The 22,219-nt window shown below is 38.6% G+C and overlaps 2 protein-coding genes across 3 annotated transcripts in view; one reads left to right on the top strand and one right to left on the bottom strand.

Annotated features, from left to right (window-relative positions):
* The window catches only part of LOC133568192 (peptide deformylase, mitochondrial-like), a 33,049-nt gene extending 17,333 nt beyond the window's left edge, over positions 1-15,716 (top strand). Inside the window, exon 4 of the mRNA XM_061919951.1 lies at positions 14,946-15,716. The gene's annotated coding sequence lies outside the window, so the exon portion shown is untranslated. The remainder of the gene's footprint in view (positions 1-14,945) is intronic.
* Positions 1,085-19,170, bottom strand: LOC133568191 (spermatogenesis-associated protein 2-like protein). Of its 2 annotated transcripts, none has more exons than XM_061919949.1 (4): positions 19,025-19,170; positions 15,371-15,730; positions 15,006-15,296; positions 1,085-6,704 (listed from the first exon to the last, which is right to left on the bottom strand). In XM_061919949.1, the coding sequence occupies exons 2-4, from the start codon at positions 15,719-15,721 to the stop codon at positions 5,784-5,786; spliced, it is 1,563 nt and encodes a 520-aa protein (XP_061775933.1). In that variant the 5' UTR covers positions 15,722-15,730; positions 19,025-19,170; the 3' UTR covers positions 1,085-5,783. The 2 variants fall into 2 exon arrangements, with proteins under 2 accessions (XP_061775933.1, XP_061775932.1); XM_061919948.1 differs by having other exon boundaries at positions 19,033-19,166.
* Between the last annotated feature and the right edge of the window lie 3,049 nt (positions 19,171-22,219).

Below are 22,219 nucleotides of genomic sequence, written 5' to 3'. Positions count from 1 at the left end.
AGTGGAATGTATTATTTAAATTGGTGCGTTGGAAAACACGGACCGGATTTTTTTTTTTTAACTCAATCTGGATCGGCATTTTCCCATGCCTTGCCGATACGCATTTTTTGGCAAATATCGGCGGCCGATCCGATCCAAATATCGGATCGGGACAACCCTAGTTGCAAGTATTGACAATGTACGTTCAGGGTTAAGAAGGGGTTAAAAACAAAACAAATTGTCCGTGCAGCATTCGTGAGGGAAAGGCAGAGAGCGAGAGAGTTATGATAAACGTGCTTGTGTCGCCAGGCTCTGCTTTTTATCCATTGATTTATCAGATTTATTTTTTTATTATCTATAGCAGGGTGTCAAAAGTGTGCCCCAGCTAATGTTTTAAAGGCCCATGGCACATTTTAAAAATACTATTAAAATAAACAAAAACATAACAAAAGTGAAATAAAAAAAGCTCGAAGGTTAAATGTAATTTAGAAAAAGTTGCAATGTTCACTAATAAAACAAAGCTGTTTTTTTTTTCTTTCAAACTGTCATTGCTCAAAACATAATATTGAATCAAAATCAATGTTATTATGAATTATTGACCTATCCAAGGTTCTGATTACTTTACATCAAATATTCCACTAAGAAAAATATTTTGGTGGAAGATTTTGCAAATTTTGTTAAATAACCCCAAAAAATAATATTTTGTTGTTTTCTTACTGTACCGAAAATCAACAGAACTGTGACCTCTAAAAAACCAAGGTACGTACCGAACCGAAATTTTTGTGTATCGTTGCACCCCTAGTAGATGGTGACACTTATAAAAAATTCAGACTTTGACTTTTCGAGTGCTGGTACACTAAATGGTGACACCATTCATAAATTACTAGAGTCAAGATTACTTCCTGCTTTTACCCTAAATTTACACTTAGACACATTGTTTTGTTCTGTTGTATGGCAGCACTTTTGCAAACCTGACAACTCTTTAGGATTCTCTGGATATTTCCCTTCTTTGAAGTTACAAATCTCCCCGATCGCGGTGTTTTTTTTTGTCTGGCATAAAATATTGTAGCTTTGGCCTGAAAGTCCAAAAGATGACGAAGATGTGGTCGATCAACAATCACTTTATGAAAACATATACAACTGTATCAAAGTGCACACATTCAATGACTCAAACTGTCAGAATATACAACTCTAAAGCAGGAATTAACAACAAAGGGTATTTTGTTTTTTAAGTGCTTATTTCCTCCACAGCGGTTTTAAAAAATGTTCCTCTAACACAAAATATGTTTGGCATAAAAACACACTCACTGGCTGTTGTGCACATTTTTGTTTCCCATCCAGAAAAATCTACCACAGATGACTGGCACATAACAACTTTGTTCATCAATATGTGATATATCAGATGTTAGTGGTGTGCCGTCAGGGCCCTGGCCTAACATGACTAAAAATCATGATCATAATTAAAGATAAAAGTATTTTTGGAATTTATTTTCCCTAAATATTTAAAAGTATTCATATTCTCTTCATGTCATATTATGCTCCTGTTGTTTTTAGGTTTAGAGTTTGTATCCAATCAGGATTCAGCTAGCTTATGTTGCCATGCTGTACCAAATCTGCCCAAGGCCTTCAGAATCAACAATGCAAGCATATGTGCATTTTAAGTAAACTGGCACATACAGTTGATAGACAATTGCCATAGCCAATCCAATCACGAGTTGTCAGTAAGGCCTTCTAGCTGGCTTTACGCCGTGATTGGGTACTCACTTTGGACTCACAAGTGAGTATCCAATCACAAGTTGCAAAAACAGGACGTGGCACCGGAGCCATAGAAAACTCATCTAAGGAGTGCAAAATGTTGATTAGGTGGCAGATATATATTTGCAAGGGCATTTTCAAGAAGGATATTGTAGAGAAACTACATCTTGTAAGACGAGGTCGGCCAACACCGGAAGCGAAAGTAAAATGGTTTGCCCGCAACTTTCACACGACCAACTACTGACCACGACTGTATCACTGGCTTATACGGCGTAGAATGGGTGCTATAAATTGCGAGTTGATTTGTTTTATACATTCCTTTTCATTTTGACAGCACCACATAAGATATGTTTTAATTGCCGAAGCGGGTTTATGGAATGTTAAATGCGCCAAAAACTAGACCGTTTTGTATACTGTTGAGTGGGTTCAATGCCCAGTAGCGTGCAATTGTGTTTCTGTATAGCAGGGGTCACCAACGCGGTGCCCGTGGGCACCATGTCGCCCGTAAGGACCAGATGTCGCCCGCTGGCCTGTTCTAAAAATAGCTCAAATAGCAGCAATTACCAGTGAGCTGCCTCTATTTTTTACATTTTATTTATTTACTAGCAAGCTGGTCTCGCTTTGCTCGACATTTTTAATTCTAAGAGAGACAAAACTCAAGTAGAATTTGAAAATCCAAGAAAATATTTTAAAGACTTGATCTTCACTTGTTTAAAAAAAAATTATTTATTTTTTTACTTTGCTTCTTATAACTTTCAGAAAGACAATTTTAGAGAAAAAATACCTTAAAGATTTCAGGATTTTCAAACACATATACCTTTTTTACCTTTTAAATTCCTGCCTCTTCTTTCCTGACAATTTAAATCAATGTTCAAGTAAATTTGTTTTTTTTTATTGTAAAGAATAATAAATACATTTTAATTTAATTCTTCATTTTAGCATCTGTTTTTTCGACAAAGGATATTTGTGAAATATTTCTTCAAACTTATTATGATTAAAATTCCAAAAAATTATTCTGGCAAATCTAGAAAATCTTTAGAATCCAATTTAAATCTTATTTCAAAGTCTTTTGAATTTCTTTTAAAATTTTTGTTCTGAAAAATCTAGAAGAAATAATAATTTGTCTTTGTTAGAAATATAGCTTGGTCCACTTTGTTATATATTCTAACAAAATGCAAATTGGATTTTAACCATGTCATCAAAATTCTAAAATTAATCTTAATCAGGAAAAATTACTAATTATGTTCCATAAATTATTTTTTAAATTTTTTCAAAAAGATTCGAATTAGCTAGTTTTTCTATTCTTTTTTTTGGTTGAATTTCAAAGGTTCGAAATTAAAGATAAACAATGTTTCACAATTTAATTTGATTTTTTTTTCCTGTTTTCTCCTCTTTTAAACCGTTCAATTAAGTGGTTTTTTTTTTCATCTTTTATTCTCTACAAAAAACCTTCCGTAAAAGGAAAAAAATTAAATGTACGACAGAATGATTGACAGAAATACCAATTTTTTTTATAAATACCGGTATATAGATGTATTTATTAAAGATAAATTGAGCAAATTGGCTATTTCTAACATTTTTTTAAGTGTGTATCAAACTAGTAGCCCTTTGCATTAATCAGCACCCAAGAAGTAGCTCTTGGTTTCAAAAAGGTTGGTGACCCCTGCTGTATAGTATCTCCAGCCATGTCCATGCGGTGACATAAATGACGGTATTTTGAGAGGTGACGTCAGACTAAATAGGACATCACTGAAAGCCTAGGTGAGCAACGCACGGCCCACCACTGTTAGATTGTGAAATAATGTGTATATTATCTTTAAAATCAGCGCAGGAACCATCTCACAAAGGAACATCTGCAATCTATCCTTACAGTCTCAACAGCACAACACTTTAAATATTTTCTAAGTATGAAGCTTAGACAAAAATGCATGAAGCAGATCTACTGGATTGCGAACACCAAATGTTGGCAGCTGTGTAACTATACATGACATCATTGATTAAACACAATGCTAATGGTGGATTGATGGTATTGTGGGCAGTTAAAAACAAAGCATACTGAACCAGATATTGTGACCACAAACTGAAAAGTTCCAAACCATTCCAGCCCTGAATACACAGCACAGTATACTTATTGAAGTGTACTGATACAGTTGTGATCAAAATTATTCAACCCCCACACAATTTTGGTGTTTTAGCAAGTTGGACATTTATTCCGTATTTTGTTTATAGTCATATCAAATAAAGATGTGTGAAATAGACAAATGCAACTTAAATTGTAACTGTATTTTACAAAATACCAAAAAAGGACATTTTTCTTAATATTTCAGTGACAAAATGATTCAACCCCCGAGTTACATGCATCTTTAATACTTAGTAGAACACCCTTTGGCAGTAATGACATCCTTCAAACGTGATACATAACCGGACACAAGCTTCTTGCAACCATCTACAGGTATTTTAGCCCATTCCTCTTGGGCAAAGGCCTCCAGTTCATTCATATTCTTGGGCTTGCGTGCTGCAACTGCCTTCTTCAAGTCCCACCACAGCTTTTCTATAGGATTTAGGTCTGGCGACTGTGAAGGCCACTCCAGAGTCTTCCAGCCCTTCTTCTGCAACCACTCTGATGTTGATTCGGAGGTATGCTTGGGATCGTTGTCCTGTTGGAAGGTCCAACGTCTCCCAAGCCTCAGCTTCGTCACTGACTTCATGACATTTGCAGATAATATATCCTGGTAGGAAATAGAATTCATAATGCCTTGAACGCGCTGGAGATTCCCGGTACCTGAGGCAGAGAAACAGTCCCAGAGCATGATTGACCCCCCCACCATGTTTAACAGTAGGCAAGGTGTTCTTCTCTTTGTAAGCTTCATTTTTTTCTCCTCCAGACATAACGTTGATTCATAGGCCCAAAGAGTTCCAAGGTTTCCCACAACCTTTGGGGTTTGTCCAGATTATTTTTGGCATACTGGAGTCTATTTTTCTTGTGCCTGGTAGTCAGAAGTGGGGTGCGCCTGAGAGTTCTGGCATGGAGGCCTTCATCTCGTAGTGCGCGCCTTATTGTCTGGGACGAAACCTGCGTTCCCCCCTCTGTAATGTCCTGTTGTAGTTCATCAGCTGTTACCCGGGGGTTTTTCACCACTGTACGTTTCAAATACCGGACAGCATCCTCTTTCCACTCTGCCTTTAGCTTTAAACTTGCGAATTATGCTTCCAACTGTGTCTCTTGGAATGTGTAATGTCTTTGCTATTTTCTTATATCCATATCCTTTCTTATGAACAGAAATTACCTCCTCTCTTGACTTCTTTGACCACTCCCTGGACTTCACCATGTTGCAAATACACCATTGACCATCTACAAGAAGCTGAGCGTCACAGTCTTTTTCAATCAGTTTAATTGTTGCTCGTTATGGTTCTAATCACATCTACAGGTGTTTTCAACACCTGATTGAAAAGACCTTGTTCAAATTCTGTTCTTAAGAGTTATGATCCTCAAGGGGTTGAATAATTTTGTCAATGAGATATTAAGAGAAATGACACTGTTTGGTATGTTACAAAATATAATGTAATTCAAGTTGCATTTGTCTATTTAATGCATTTTTATTTGATATGACTATAAACAAAATACGGAATAAATGTCCTACTTGCTAAAACACCAAAATTGTGTGGGGGTTGAATACTTTTGATCACAAGGCTGCATCTCATTTGAGATGCAGCCTTGGTGTGACTGGACTAACAGGCAATTTCAGATATTTTATACTGTATGTGCTTGTGATTTTATTAAACATATAATCAAGTAGTTTCCCATTTAAACTTTGCATTTAATACAATTAACTTGTTTTCAGACGAGAACAAGACATTTTACAAACTGTGACTAAGCAGACATCCCAACAGTTTTATATATATTTAAAAAAAGTCCATTCAAAGACTTCAGTTGTGTTAAAAATGTAAGTATAAACATAAAATAACATCACACTGCATTTGTTTTTTCGAAAAAAAAAGGCAACATTTAAGGGCATTGAAGGCACAATACCAAAGCTGTTTAAAACTAATCACACAGACGACGACGGTTCCAACGTTTGGCCGCAGGTGCAGATGCAAGGATTTAAGTACCAGCAGTCTTTACAGAACTCGTTCCCGCAGTAACAGCACAGAACCATTGGCTTCCTGGAGCACGTTCTCCCACAGGCGCACAGACCCAGATGTTTCAGCGAGTGCTGAGTTTGGCACGAGTTGACGTCTTTGCAAGACGCTTTGTGGAAAAGACGGCAGGTGAGACATGCGACCGCAGGGTCGCGGGTGCTGCCGTTGCAGCAATCGTGGTAGCTGATAGGAAGAGGGCTGATGCTCAGAGACTTGGGCTTGTCGCTCAGAGATAAAGCCGCCATGTCGGCACTGCTGCCGCTGAAGACTAGCTCTGGGGTTCTGGTGTTGTGGCTTGGAGGCGCGGTCGATTCCTTTATGGTGACAAAGGGCCGCAGCTGGTGGCCTGCTTGGGAGCAACGCCGGAGCACAGCACAGGAGGCGTCATGGTGAGCGTTGCACTCAATGCACTCGTTGAGGTAGAAGCGAGGGGATCGGAGGCAACTGCAAATGTTGCCCCTCTCCGCCTCGGTCATACCAACTTGTAGACTGCGGGGTTGGAACTCTGCATCAACAGACTCCTCACCAGCAGACAAGTGTCGCCTCACACTAACTAAGGAGCCGCCGCCTGCTTCTGCTTCGAACTTACTGCTGAGCTGGCATTTGAGTGCTGAAACGCAAGATCGATCTCCCGCGGCTTGGAAGGACAAAGATCCGCTGTTGCCGACGTCCCACGCCGGCTTTTGCGAACTGTCGTCATCGCGGACAACCAGCACCCTCTGGCCCTGGTTAACCTGCTCGTCTGTGTACAGATCCACTTCGGACTCTGCATCAGACTCCATCAGCGGCTGCTTGACTCCCATCATCCTCTTTGTGTTGTCCAGCGCAACCTGGAGGAAGAAAATGAACCGTCGGGACATCATTTTTATCTTCCAATGCATAACTAGAACTCGCCAGGAGGACAATAAAAGTACAATTTAAGAGTAATTTTAGATACCGTCCGCTTTTTGTTATGCTTTAAGTCGCGAGCATCGGCGGGGTCACTAGAGATGCGCGGTTTGCGGTCTCGTCCTCGCATAAACCGCGGGTCGGGCGGGTGACATGACGAAAAAATAGATTTTAATTAGATCCGGGCCGGTGGCGGTTGAACCATTCGGAAATATTTGATATACATGGTTCAGGGATCGGTATCCTTTACCATTCAAAGAGCCATTTAGGACCCGTGTCACAAAGCGAAGACGACAATAGGAGACGCAAACATTCTCTAGAATGACTGCCGGCAGTCACCCCTTTGTCGCCTTCTACAGCAGGTACGATCTGCTCGGCAGTCCAGCAACATGTTGTGTGTGGCTTACACACGCACACGACTGCAAGGCATACTGGGTGACACAGAGTACACTAATGGTTGTGATATAAACCATTTTAACACTCTTAGTAATATGCGCCACGCTGTGAAGCCACACCAAACAAGAATGACAAACACATTTCGGGAGAACATCCTCACAGAAACGCAACACAACAAATATCCAGAATCCTTTGCATCCATGATACTTCCTGACTATTTTATACACCTCGCTAACAGCAAACCCCACAATCCCCCCGTGCGTCGGTAAGGTGGGCGGGTTTGGGGGCGCGGGGGGTAAAATATATTCAGGGAGTTTCACGGATGCAAAGGATTCTGGGTATTTGTTGTGTTGCGTTTATGTTGTTACTGTGAGGATGTTCTCCTGAAATGTCTTTGTCATTATTGTTTGCTGTGGCTTCACAGCGTGGTGCATATTAGTAAGAGTGTTAAAATTGTTTGTATCACATCCATCAGTGTACTCTGTATCACCCAGTATGCCTTTCAATCTTGTACGTATGATTGCGGAAGCCACCTACAACATGTTGTACACGGTTTGTACATGTTGTTGAAGGTGTCAAAAGCAATGGCTTCACAGCACGGCCTTATTATTGTCATCAGGATGAACACCATTGGATATCCGCGAGAACGTTAGCGGCTCCCATTTTCTTCTTTACTCTGTGAAACGGGTTTAAATAGCTCTTTGAGTGGTAAAGGTGGCCGACCTCTGATGTATTTCAACGGGCAGGCGGTTGCGGTTCTGATAAAATGTTGGTTCGGGTGGACGGCGGGTGGATGACGACTTTTGGTGATGCGGTTGCGGATAATATAATTGCGGCGGGTGGATGACGACTTTTGGTGATGCGGTTGCGGATAATATAATTGCATATCCGCGCATCTCTACTAGGTTTTAAGAACGGGGGGGGGAGGCTTTGCCTCCAAGAGATTTACATGACGCAAACTAACGTGTCAAGCGCACGCAGAAAAAATTTAAAGACCTACTGAAATGAGATTTTCTAATTTAAACGGGGATAGCAGGTCCATTCTGTGTCATACTTGATCATTTTGTGATATTGCCATATTTTTGCTGAAAGGATTTAGTAGAGAACATCGACGATAAAGTTCGCAACTTTTGGTCGCTAATAGAAAAGCCCTACCTTTACCGGAAGTATGTGCGCGTGACGTCACGAGTTGCAGGGCTCCACACATATTCACTTTGTTTTTAATGGGAGCCACCAGCAGTAAGAGCAATTCTGACCGAAAAAGCGACAATTTCCCCATTAATTTGAGCGAGGATGAAAGATTTGTGAATTAGGATATTGATTAGGGATAATTAGGATATTGATTAGGGATGATACTCCAAACCGGTTTTCCCAGTTGTTCGATAAGAAAAGAGCAGAGTCCTCGGACTCTAACCCCTTTTTGATAACCGGTACCCGTTATCGAGACCACTACAGCAGAGGTCGGCCACCCGCGGCCCTGGCGGCTCTTTAGCGCCGCCCTAGTGGCTCTCTGGAGCTTTTTCAAAAATATATGAAATATGCAAATGATGAGGGGAAAAAACATCCATCCATCCATCCATTTTCTACCGCTTATTCCCTTTTGGGTCGCAGGGGGCGCTAGTGCCTATCTCAGCTACAATCGGGCGGAAGGCGATGTACACTCTAGACAAGTCGCCACCTCATCACAGGGCCGGGAAAAAACATACTTTTTGTTTTAATATGGTTTCTTTCGGAGGACAAACATGACACAAAACTCCCTAATTGCTATAAAGCACACTGTTTATATTAAACATGCTTCACTGATTCGAGTTTTGTCCTACTAATTTTGGCGGTCCTTGAACTCACCGTAGTTTGTTTACATCAGTGGTTCTTAACCTTGTTGGATGTACTGAACCCCACCAGTTTCATATACACATTCACCCAAACCTACTTTAGTGAAAAATTAAAAAAAAAAATTTTTTTAATTCAAGACAAAGTTTTTGGTAACACTTTTAGTATGGGGAACATATTCTAAGTAACAAAGACTAGGGTTATTGGGTTAGGATCAGGGTTACGGTTATAATAAGGCCATGCCGAATAATGCATTAATAAGTACTTAATAATGAGTAGTTAAGAGCCAATATGTTACTAATTTGTATATTAATAGGCAACTAATTAATGGAGAATATGTTCCCCATACTAAAGTTTTTTTTACTGGTGCACAAAATGAACCGCGCATGAACCTTGTTCAAACAACAAAACCAACACAGTGCATAAACCCACAACCAATCACAGACCTGCAAAAATCAGTCAGCTGTTGCCGTACCCGTAATACGCCGATAGGGAGAAGTTTGTATTTACAAGATTGAGTCAGGTGTGGTTTGACCACCGCCAAACAACCGAGGCCGACTCACCGAAACCCTAAGGTTTGATCGAACCCAGGTTAAGAACCACTGGTTTAAACGTATAACTGTCTCCGACCGTCTAAGACGTGATTTATGCCACTTCTTTTTCTGTCTCATTTTGTCCACCAAACTTATAATGCTGTGCATGAATGCACAAAGGTGAGTTTTGTTGATGTTATTGACTTGTGTGGAGTGCTAATCAGACATATTTGGTCACTGCATGAATGCAAGCTAATAGATGCTAACATGTTATTTAGGCTAGTTGTATGTACATATTGCATCATTATGCCTCATTTGTAGCTATATTTGAGCTCATTTAGTTTCCTTTAAGTCCTCATAATTCAATTTATATCTCATTACACAGTATCTGTATGTAATATGGCTTTTAATTTTTTACGGCTCCAGACGGATTTGTTTTTGTATTTTTGGTCCAATATGGCTCTTTCAACATTTTGGGTTGCCGACCCCTGCACTATAGTAAAGAAAAAGAGTTGGTTCTTTATTCGAATCCGTCCCGACCAGAAATGCTTCGTGAGACATCACAAAAAAAGACGTCAAGTAGCTCAGTCATTAGGCGCAGATAGGGAAAGCAGGAAAACAACGGACGGGAAAAAAGCGCTCCAAGGTGTAATAAAAGTTCAAAACAAAAGACATAATCCAATGAATAACTTTACTGAGAGATTTGAGCAGGGTACAAAACACATGACCAACACTTTTACGACCAACCGGAAACATACCAACCAGGCTAGCAACGCTCCTCCTTTACGGCAGCTGTCGCAACATTATTAAAGAAACCGCAGCACATACATATATATATATATATATATATATATACACACAACATATCTCCCTTTAACTTTTGTTTTTTTTCCCTTGTAAACAAAGCAAAATCACACTGTATTTGTGCTGTCAGTCTAATTATAAATAATGCAGATCAGGCGTGTTGGCTGAGTTCTTGACGTTTACTGCTGGGTGACATGAAACAACACTTTTCGGGGCTACCGCGCATGCTCGTCACTCCCGTTGCATGCTGGGTAGTGTAGTTGTTATAGTGAAATATATTTATATAGCGTTTTTTCTCTAGTGACTCAAAGCGCTTTACATAGTGAAACCAAATATCTAAGTTACATTTAAACCAGTGTGGGTGGCACTGGGGGCAGGTGGGTAAAGTGTCTTGCCCAAGGACACAACGGCAGTAACTAGGATGGCAGAAGCGGGTATTGAACCTGCAACCCTCAAGTTGCTGGCACGGCCACTCTACCCACCGAGCTATACCGCCCGCCTTATATTCCCTAGCTCATAAAGAAATAACTAAATAAAGCGTATTTCTTTTTTTAGCTTTAACTTTTCATATTTTAGCATTTTGACCACATTTGCAAACAACTTTTCTCTTCATAGAATTTTCTTTCAATAAAGTGCAAAAATCTCAATGCATCATAACAAACAGTTATGTCAAATAGTAGCAGAAGTGCACTTATTTATTATTTTTAGTTTTGTGCCCAAGGGTCTGATTTTATTTAACACTATAGTATCATTTATAGACCCATAGTGATCACAGAGACAGGTTGTTTTTGTGTTACTGTATATATTTGTTTTTCTGAAAAATCCCACTTAATATACTTTGGGTAACAATAGTCAATATATATATATATATATATTTTTTAGGGGGGTAACAGTCAATATTTATTAGATTTTATTTTTTTCTTATATAATAAAAGTGAGCTTTTGTTAAATTAAATATTATAATTTTTTACCATCTATAACAACCTATCTGGACTCGATAAGAGAATCGATAAGAGAATCGATAAGGAATCGGTTCGATAAGAGGATTCGATAATATGAAACATCATCCCTAATATTGATAGTGAAGGACTACAAAAAAAAAAGCGGCGGCAGTGTGAGCGTTTCAGATGTAATTAGACACATTTACTAGGATAATTCTGGACGATCCCTTATCTACTTATTGTTTTAATAGTGTTTTAGTGAGATTTTAAAGATTATAAAGGCATACCTCGAGGTCGGATGGCTGCGGTGAACACAAAGTGTCTCAGAGAGACGCCGAGGAGCCAAGCTCACAGCTGCCTTTTAAACGGCTGCTGCAGGACGACAAATAATCCAATGATTTCTCCGGTAAGATATATATCACAATTTCCCCATCCAAAAACATGCTGGTTGACGTAGAGAAAACATGTTTGCTTGACCGCTCTGTGTAAAAGCTTCACAACAAACAAAGAAACACCGGCTGTGTCTCGGTGCTAAAGACAGCTACAATCCACCGCTTTCCCCCAACAGCAATGTTATTTATAGTCTCCATTATTAAATGAACATATTGCAAAAGATTCAGCAACACAGACGTCCAAAATACTGTGTAATTACATCATGAACAGAGACGACTTTTAGCCGTGTTTGGTGCAGCGCTAATATTTCCTTACAGTCCGTGACGTCACGCGCACGTGTCATCATTTCGCAACGTTTTCAACAAGAAACTTGTGGGAAATTTAAAATTGCAATTTAGTAAACTAAAGCAGCCGTATTGGCATGTGTTGCAATGTTAATATTTCATCATTGATATATAAACTATCAGACTGTGTGGTCGGTAGTTGTGGGTTTCAGTAGGCCTTTAAGCACTTGCAAAATCGTGGTGGAGTGATTTGTTATTATTGTAACATCTTTTCTAATGATAATCATACTTAGACTTAGACAAACTTTATTGATCCACAAGGGAAATTGTTCCACACAGTAGTAGAATGAGGTCGGCTCTCTTTTCAAAGTTAAAACAAGTGACAGAAATCAGTCACCATCCTGCTATCAATTTGACTTTGGTTTGCTAGCCAGGTTTTTGTTTATCCAAATGGGGAGCACCTGGTTCATTAACTACATGGGACTGTTAGCTGGAGCTGATTGTTACTTCCAGCAGTTGTAAATACTTTTTTTGAAAAACCTTTGTATGTCCCGTTTGTGGGATATTTCTCTTTCTGTCTGGCTCTGGCTGATTGGACAAATACCGTTATTTTCGGACTATAAGTCTCAGTTTTTCTCATAGTTTGGCCGGGGGTGCGACATATACTGCGGAGCGAATTATGTGTGAAATTATTAACACATTACCATAATATATCAATTATTTCTCATTCGCGGAAGAAACGAAGTCAATATCAGCAATCGTCAAACACACGTCAACCAATAAGAATTCGGCAGGGGAGGGTCATGGCAGAAGTGCATTTTGGGTCATGGAATGCTGACTGCTATATGCTACTGTCGTAGCTGTTAAAATGGATCATTTCATCGTTGGCGGTAACTTATAAAAACTGAGAAGGGCTGAACAAATATGGCACCGAAAAAGAAATCATGTACTGCAGATTACAAGCTGGACGTAGTGAAATATGCAGCAGAAAACGACAAGAGGAAGCGGCGCATACCTTCGGAGTTGGCAGAGTTGTTTAGAAGAGACATCGAGGAAGAAGATTTCATCGGATTTATCGATTAGGAATGAGATTGTTTGGTAAACATATAGCATGTTCTATATGTTATAGTTATTTGAATGACTCTTACCATAATATGTTACATTAACATACCAGGCACCTTCTCAGTTGGTTATTTATGCGTCATATAACATACACTTATTCAGCCTGTTCACTATTCTTCATTTATTTTAAATTGCCTTTCAAATGTCAATTCTTGGTGTTGGATTTTATCAAATAAATTTCCCCCAAAAATGCGACTTATACTGCAGTGCGACGTATACTGTATTTTTCGGACTATAAGTCGCTCCGGCCGAAAATGCACAATAAAGAAGGAAAAAAAACATATATACGTCGCATTTTTTGGGGAAATTTATTTGATAAAACCCAACAGCAAGAATAGACATTTGAAAGGCAATTTAAAATAAATAAAGAATAGTGAACAACAGGCTGAATAAGTGTACGTTATATGAGGCATAAATAACCAACTGAGAAGGTGCCTTGTATGTTAACGTAACATATTATGGTAAGAGTCATTCAAATAACTATAACATATAGATCATGCTATACGTTTACCAAACAATCTGTCACTCCTAATCAATAAATCCCATGAAATCTTCTTCCTCGATGTCGCTTCTAAACAACTCTGCCAACTCCAAAAGGCAATTATGTAAATGACGCGAATCCATATACATTTACAGTATATCGATGTGCGGTATATTTACTACTCGGGGCAGACATACACATGCCCCTCAATGAAAACGAGTTTGACGCACCTGCTTTTTTTTAGCCAAGTTTGATCGGTTATTGGCACTGCACCAGACCTGAGGAGCTCAAACTGTGGTTCAGCTTTTTTATAAAAGTGATGGGATGCACTGTATGTATATAGTCTATTATCTACGTACTATTGGCTATAACAGGTTTGACAAACAGCTCAAATATCATTAAAACGTTTCTCATTACTTTATTTAAAAAAAAAAAACATGCATCTTAATCGCCTATCAGAAGCCCAACACCCGGCAAAAGTAAGGAGAGAAATTTGAAGAAAAAGGTATTTTAACTAATTAAAACATTTCTTGTTCAAACCAGTGGAAACTACCCTAAATCTTTTGACATTACTACAGTCAATGACTAATTTTACGCCATGTGCTACTTCTGTTTGGACATAGCTGTGTGGACTGTACATTTGTCCCCGTGCGTTGGTGCTAATGGGCTCAATCCATTCTGCCTCTAAATCACTTTAAAATGCATCCCAAAACCGCCAACAATACGTAATTTACGTTCTGTAACATTTGTTGCCAGAAGTCAAATGCGGTCCCAGGGACCCCATTAAGTCATAAAGATGGGGTCCCACCTTTTGGAACCGTTCCAAATGAGAAACGTATGCATTATCCTGTTATAATCTCACATTCTTCATTGTGTTTTGGAAAAAAGTTGTCAAACGTTGATTCATATAAAATTTAATACAAAAGAAAACACATTTTTATGTAAATGTATTCACTTTCTTCTTTCCTACATGGATCTAAACTTTACAGATGCCGGTATTTTTTTCTATATTTTTATTGTAAAATTTTCATAATGTGTTTGTTTTTTTTGGGGCCAAAGTAAGAAAAGAAAACAATCTGAAGTCCGTCTTTATTCTTTAGTTTTAATGCCATTATTTTAATAGTCCGGCCTGCGTGTGAACACAGATTTTCCTCCAAGCGGTCCTTGAGCTAAAATGAGTTTGACACCCCGGTCTAAAAGTAACATGTCTTCCTTCAATCTTTATTTTTGCAGTTTTACGCGTGTTTATGTAAAAAATCTAAAAACCGCAAATCAAATTGTAATTTTGGAAAGGAAAATCGCAATTGTTTTTTTTTCCCAAATTGTGCAGACTTAGGTCAGATTGTTTCTTATTGGTGTGCTTGCTGTTTAAACCTGAATTTTAATCTCCCCCTTACAGACACTATACGTGGTCTTCTCCTGTGACACACCAAAGGATGAAAAAGGAATTCCGACATACCTTGAGGCTGTGTCCCCGGTGCCTCTCTCTGACCACACACAGCTCCCACTGGGCGTCACCGCCGTCATTCTCCAGGGCTGCCAGGAGGAGGCGGCACTCGCAGCGGGCCAGGAAGAAGGCGCAGGACAGGTGGAGAAGATTGTCCAAAATGTCCGGGCTGACTCTGAGGGACTGGAGCCGGAGCTGCTCCCGCCGCGTCGAGTACTGATATCCCAGCAAACCGAAAAGTTTCTCGATTTGTGTGGCGGACAGCACGGGTTTGATGTAGTGTGTGAACATGCCCGAGTACATCTGGAGACGGTACAAGTCATGACAGGTAAACATACGTTTGTCATGGGAGACATTGGAAGAAATCAACCATCTACCTTGACTTCCTTGTACTCCTCCCTCCAGGGTCCGAGGTAGAGGTTTAGAGCAGCTTGTTCCAGAACCTCAAAAGCTTTATTCAGACCTTGCAGACCTCCTCTTGCTCTTACTTGTTTGGCGCTGCCTGCTCTTGGAGTCTTTGTTTTCAGTGACTCCTCCATCACCTTCAGAACATCCACACCCAAGCAGTGTGTTTGCGAAGCATTGTCCTCCCTCAGCAACGCTTCTACCTGCTTCCACAGCTCCTCGTCTCCACACGCCAGGTAGGAGCCTCGCTTCACCATCTGCTGCTCCAACGTGCGACCATAGGCAGCCACCAGTTGTTGTGCTCGGTCTTGAAAGATGCTCATCTTTATCAGCTGAGGACCAGAGAATGATAACAAGCTTTTGGAATTTCTCTAATCTCAGAAGTTCAGATACTTGCATAGATGAAAATGAAATGAGAGGCGGGGGCGGGTCCATCTACCTTCTGTTCATTCTATTTCCAATTCTTAAACGCAAATCAAAATAGGGGGCCAATTTTCTATTTTTCTTATATATGGCAGATTTTGAAACAAAGTATGGATTTTCATTAAAATATTGCCACTAAAATTGGATTTTGTGCTGTTTTCCTTTTATGGATTTTTATTTTTCCAGATAAACACGAAAATCGAATATACGTTCATCCAAAATGCAAAAATTAATTTGTGGGATGACAAATTGAACCGAAAACCGTATCATAGCTTTTCCTTTTCTTTTAGCATGCTAAAAGTGTCACTAAATAATTGTTCAACATTTGTTTCAGAAATGCAAATATAAAAAATGGCCCGAAATTTGTTTTTTGATTTGCATTATTGCGTCTGCCTCACAATACGAAGGTCCTGCAGTCCTGGTTTCAAATCCAGGCTCGGGATCTTTCTGTGTGGAGTTTGCATGTTCTCCCCGTGAATGCGTGGGTTCCCTCTGGGTGCTCCGGCTTCCTCCCACTTCCATAGACATGCACCTGGGGATAAGTTGATTGGCAACACTAAATTGGCCCTAGTGTGTGAATGTGAGTGTGAATGTTGTCTATCTGTGTTGGCCCTGCGATGAGGTGGCGACTTGTCCAGGGTGTACCCTGCCTTCCGCCCGATTGTAGCTGAGATAGGCGCCAGCGCCCCCCGCGACCCCAAAAGGGAATAAGCGGTAGAAAATGGATGGATGGATGGATTTGCAGTGTGCGTTACGTTCATTCTATTTCCAACTCTGAAACACAAATCAAAAAATAAAATAAAGGCCATTTTTCGAATTTTATCATTTATGGCAGATTTTGAAACAAAAAGAGTGGTTGATTTTCATTTAAATATTGCCATAAAATTGGATTTTGTGCTGTTTTCCTTTTATGGATTTTTATTTTTCCAGTTAAACACAAAAATCGAATATACGTTCATCCAAAATGCAAAAATGAATATGTGTGATGACAAATTGAACCGAAAACCGTATTATAGCTTTTCCTTTGCTTTTAGCATGCCAAAAGTGTCACTCAATAGTTAAACTTTGGCTTCAGAAATGCAAATATAAAAAATGGCCCGAAATTTGTTTTTTGATTTGCATTATTCGAAGGTACACAGCTCAGTGTGCGTTACGTTCATTCTATTTCCAATTCTGAAACACAAATCAAAAAATAAAATGAAGGCCATTTTTCGATTTTTATCATTTCTGGCAGATTTTGAAACGAAAAGAGTGGATGATTTTCATTAAAATATTGCCATAAAATTGGATTTTGTGCTGTTTTTCTTTTATGGATTTTTGTTTTTCCAGATAAACACAAAAATCGAAAAAAATGTTCATCCAAAATGCACAAATGCGTGGTTATGTTTGATGACAAACTGAACTGGAAGCAGTATTTTAGCTTTTCCTTTGTGTTGAGCATGTTTTTAGCATAACGTAAACAGCTTTGTTCAGCAGGAGTCATATTGTTGTTTTAAAAAAGTCTCATTAATTAGTTGTCCAACTATTATTTCAGAAATGAAAACAGAAAAATTGGTTAGAAATGATTTTTTTTGATGTGCATTTCAGATTTTGATATAGAATGAACAGAAGGTACACGGACCGAGGCACTTTGATACATTTTGTAAACTAAAGATGCTAAACCCAATCCAATATACCAACACACAAAAATTACATCAATATCTACTTCGTTCAAGTCAAGTCTTTGAAATATTTGAAATGTTAGTGCGCATGCTCAGTAGTGGTGGTTTGTAGTCATTGACAGAACGGGTTATTGTCGGAATATTAAAAAAAAAAATCTTGTTTTAGATCTGTTTTTCTTGTTTCTGGTTTAGTAGGGATTTATATATTTTTGTAATAGTATAAATAGGGTTGGGCGGTATACTGGTAATACAGTCAAAACTGGCATAATTTAGAAAGATATATACAGTACAGGCCAAATTTTTGGACACAATGCGTTTTCTTTATTTTCATGACCATTGTAGATTGTCACTGAAGGCATCACAACTATGAATGAACACATGTTGAGTTATGTACTTAACAAAAAAAAAGGTGACATAACTGAAAACATGTTTTATATTCTAGTTTCTTCAAAATAGCCACTTTTGCTCTGATTACTGCTTTGCACACTCTTGGCATTCTCTCGATGAGCTTCAAGAGGTAGTCATCTGAAATGGTTTTGACTTCACAGGTGTGCTTGAAGCTCATCTAGAGAATGCCAAGAGTGTGCAAAACAGTAATCAGAGCAAAGGGTGGCTATTTTAAAGAAACTAGAATATTACACATGTTTTCACTTATGCACTTGACAAAAAAAGGTGTAATAAGTGACAACATGTTTAATATTCTAGTTTCTTTAAAATAGCCACCCTTTGCTTTGATTACTGTTTTGCACATCCTTCAATCAATCAATCAATCAATGTTTATTTATATAGCCCTAAATCACAAATGTCTCAAAGGACTGTACAAACCATTACGACTACGACAACCTCGAAAGAACCCACAAAAGGGCAAGGAAAACTCACCCAGTGGGCAGGGAGAATTCACATCCAGTGGGACGCCAGTGACAATGCTGACTATGAGAAACCTTGGAGAGGACCTCAAATGTGGGCAAAATGTTTATCAGTTTGAACATCAAATATGTTGTCTTTGTGGCATATTCAACAGAATATTCGTTGAAAATAATTTGCAAATCATTGTATTCCGTTTATATTTACATCTAACACAATTTCCCAACTCAAATGGAAACGGGGTTTGTATGTAGTGTGAGACATTTTACGTCGAAGCTATGTTTCGTGTTGTGGGCGTCGCTTGGAAAAAAATACTTACGCCAAATATAAATGTCAGAGAGCCTTTCTCCGAGTAAATATGAAATAACCACAATGTTTCTCAAACTTGTTCCGCCTTGATCAGGAAGTAGCCGCCGTGACGATACCGTGCTAGCGCTGCTAAAGAGCAGCATATTTGAGGCTAAAGTGGGGACAAAGGACCAACTAAACGACTCCCATCCACGCAGATTGTAACCAAAACAGATTGGTCGAGTCACCATTTTCCGCCCAAATTCAAGCATAATTGTAATTTTGTCGACAAGAATGCCTCTAATTCGACCGTAGCTACAAATATTAAGTTTAAATGTTTGTTAACTTCCAATTGGCATATTCTCGGTGTACATGTTTACAAACACTCACCTGCTCACCTGTCCGCGGCCGCGCTCGTCAAAGATGAAACATTTGTAGCTCCGAAGCAGAAGTTTATTCGGGCTCATTTGAAGTAAACACGGTCACGTGACACCTCCCATTTCCTGGTTTCGCGAAGGTGCGTTTGATTTGGTCACCTGCGCTGTGGGGTTTTTTTGGTGAGCGGGGACTGACAGGGGCTGTCACGCCAAATTTTCCACCGGGGGGATGACATTTGGCGTGAGCAAGAAGGACATTGATGTTACCTGCACCTTTTGTAACATGCATCCAGAGCAGGGGTTACCAACCTTTTTGAAGCCAAGAGCTACTTCTTGGGTACTGATTAATGCAAAGGGCTACCAGTTTGATACACACTTAAAAGAATTGCCAGAAATAGCCAATTTGCTCAATTTACTTTGAATATGTCTTGATTGTATTATCCAGACAATAGTGCTCGATACCGTGGTACAGCGCAATATGTATGTGTGGGAAAAATCACAAAACTACCCCATCTCTACAGAACTGTTTCATGAGCGGTTCCCTCAATCATCAGGAAAATCTCCTGATGATTGAGGGAACCCCTCATGAAACAGTTCTGTAGAGATGAAGTAGTCTTGTGATTTTTCCCACACCTACATGTGTGTGTGTGTGTGTGTGTGTATATATATATATATATATATATATATATATATATATATATATATATATATATATATATACACACATATATATATATACACACATTTTCTACCACTTATTCCCTTTCGGGGTCGCGGGGGGCGCTGGCGCCTATCTCAGCTACAATCGGGCGGAAGGCGGCGTACACCCTGGACAAGTCGCCACCTCATCGCAGGGCCAACACAGATAGACAGACATTCACACTCACATTCACACTTTAGGGCCAATTTAGTGTTGCCAATCAACCTATCCCCATGTGCATGTCTTTGGAAGTGGGAGGAACCCACGCATTCACGGGGAGAACATGCAAACTCCACACAGAAAGATCCTCAGCCTGCAATTGAACCCAGGACTGCAGGACCTTCGTATTGTGAGGCAGACGCACTAACCCCTCTGCCACCGTGAAGCCCATATATATATATATATATATATATATATATATATATATATATATATATATATATATATATATATATATATATATATATATATATATATGACTACTTCATCTCTACAGAACTGTTTCATGAGGGGTTTCCTCAATCATCAGGAGATTTTAATGGAAGCATTCACATACAATGGTTTATATAGGGCACAGAGTGGGTGGGTACAGGCAGGCGTAAGGTGTGGTGAAAGGCTCATGTGTTACCTAGGAGGTGTTTCCGTCTGTGGCGGCATGTTGAAATGATTTCACTGCGCTTGTTGAGGGATGACAGGTCTGGATGGTATATAATGAACAGTTTCTCTTTTAAGCATGGGTTGCATCTTTTCTTACCACTGTTGTAAGGTGTGCTGGATGCAAGAATTTGCCATGTTGTTGAGTATTCAACATTATTGTCTTTGAGGTTCCAAATGTGCTTGCTGAGTTCTGTAGAATTCCGTAAAGTCTGGTTTCTAAAGGAGGCCTTGTGATTATTCCATCTGGTTTTAAACGCTCCTTTGGTTAATCCAAAGTACGTGTCGGATGTGTTAATGTCCTTGCATGTTACCTTTGCTTGGTAAACGACTGATGTTTGTAAGCACCCCCGTTGAGAAAGCAATAAGGTTTCTTGCGACAGTTACATTCCTTATTGGTTTCAGAGTCGTTTAGTCTGGGGGTAGGCATTCTTTACAACAGTGATAATAAAAGATGCAACCTATGCTTAAAAGAGAAACTGTTTATTATATACCATCCAGACCTCTCATCCCTTAAAAAGCGCAGCAGTGAAATCATTTCAACATGCTGCCACAGACGGAAACACCTCCTAGGTAACACATGAGCCAATCACCACACCCTACGCCTGCCTGTACCCACCCACTCTGTGCCCTACATAAACCATTGTATGTGAATGCTTCCATTAAAATCTCCTGATGATTGAGGGAACCCCTCATGAAACAGTTCTGTAGAGATGGGGTAGTTTTGTGATTTTTCCCACACATACATATTGCGCTGTACCACGGTATCGAGCACTATTTTCTGGATAATCCAATGAAGACATATACATATATATATATATATATATATATATATATATATATATATATATATATATGTATATATATATATATATATATATATATATATATATATATATATATATATATGATGGGTATTTCTGTCTGTCATTCCGTCGTACATTTTTTTTCCTTTTACGGAAGGTTTTTATTGTAGAGAATAAATGGTGAAAACAACACTTAATTGAACGGTTTAAAAGAAGAGAAAACAGGAAATAAATGAAAATGAAATTTTGAAACAGTTTATCTTCAATTTCGACTCTTTAAAATCCAAAATTCAACCGAAAAAAAGAAGAGGAAAAACTAGCTAATTCGAATCTTTTTGCAAAAAATTATCTATGGAACATCATTAGTAATTTTTCCCTATTAAGATTAATTTTAGAATTTTGATGACATTTTTTAATTAGGTTAAAATCCAATCTGCATTTTGTTAGAATATACAACAAATACGACCAAGCTATATTTCTAACAAAGACAAATCATTATTTCTTCTAGATTTTCCAGAACAAAATTTTTAAAAGAAATTCAAAAGACTTTGAAATAAGATTTAAATTTGATTCTACAGATTTTCTAGATTTGCCAGAATAATTTTTTTGAATTTTAATCATAAGTTTAAAGAAAGATTTCACAAATATTCTTCGTTGAAAAAACTGAAGCTAAATTGAATAATTAAATTAAAATGTATTTATTATTCTTTACAACAACAACAAAAAATGTCAGGAAAGAAGAGGAAGGAATTTGAAAGGTAAAAAGGTATATGTGCTTAAAAAATCCTAAAATCATTTTTGAGGTTGTATTTTTTCTCTAAAATTGTCTTTCTGAAAGTTATAAGAAGCAAAGTAAAAAAATAAATGAATGTATTTAAATAAGTGAAGACCAAGTCTAAAAAAGATTTTCTCGGATTTTCAAATTCTATTTGAGTTTTGTCTCTCTTAGAATTAAAAATGTCGAGCAAAGCGAGACCAGCTTACTAGTAAATAAATAAAATGTAAAAAATAGAGACAGCTCACTGGTAAGTGCTGCTATTTGAGCTAT

This window comes from Nerophis ophidion, linkage group LG14 (genome assembly GCF_033978795.1).
Source record: "Nerophis ophidion isolate RoL-2023_Sa linkage group LG14, RoL_Noph_v1.0, whole genome shotgun sequence".
In the NCBI taxonomy this organism is placed as follows: domain Eukaryota; kingdom Metazoa; phylum Chordata; class Actinopteri; order Syngnathiformes; family Syngnathidae; genus Nerophis; species Nerophis ophidion.
This window is presented reverse-complemented; position numbering and strand designations above follow the sequence as displayed.

Coding starts and splice junctions, on each gene's coding strand:
- LOC133568191 (XM_061919948.1), bottom strand. CDS start 19,101: ATGAGCCCGAATAAACTTCTGCTTCGGAGCTACAAATGTTTCATCTTT. Junction 15,731..19,032: donor ACGAGCGCGGCCGCGGACAG/GTGAGCAGGTGA, acceptor TCTGGTCCTCAG/CTGATAAAGATGAGCATCTT. Junction 15,297..15,370: donor AGGAGTACAAGGAAGTCAAG/GTAGATGGTTGA, acceptor TACCGTCTCCAG/ATGTACTCGGGCATGTTCAC.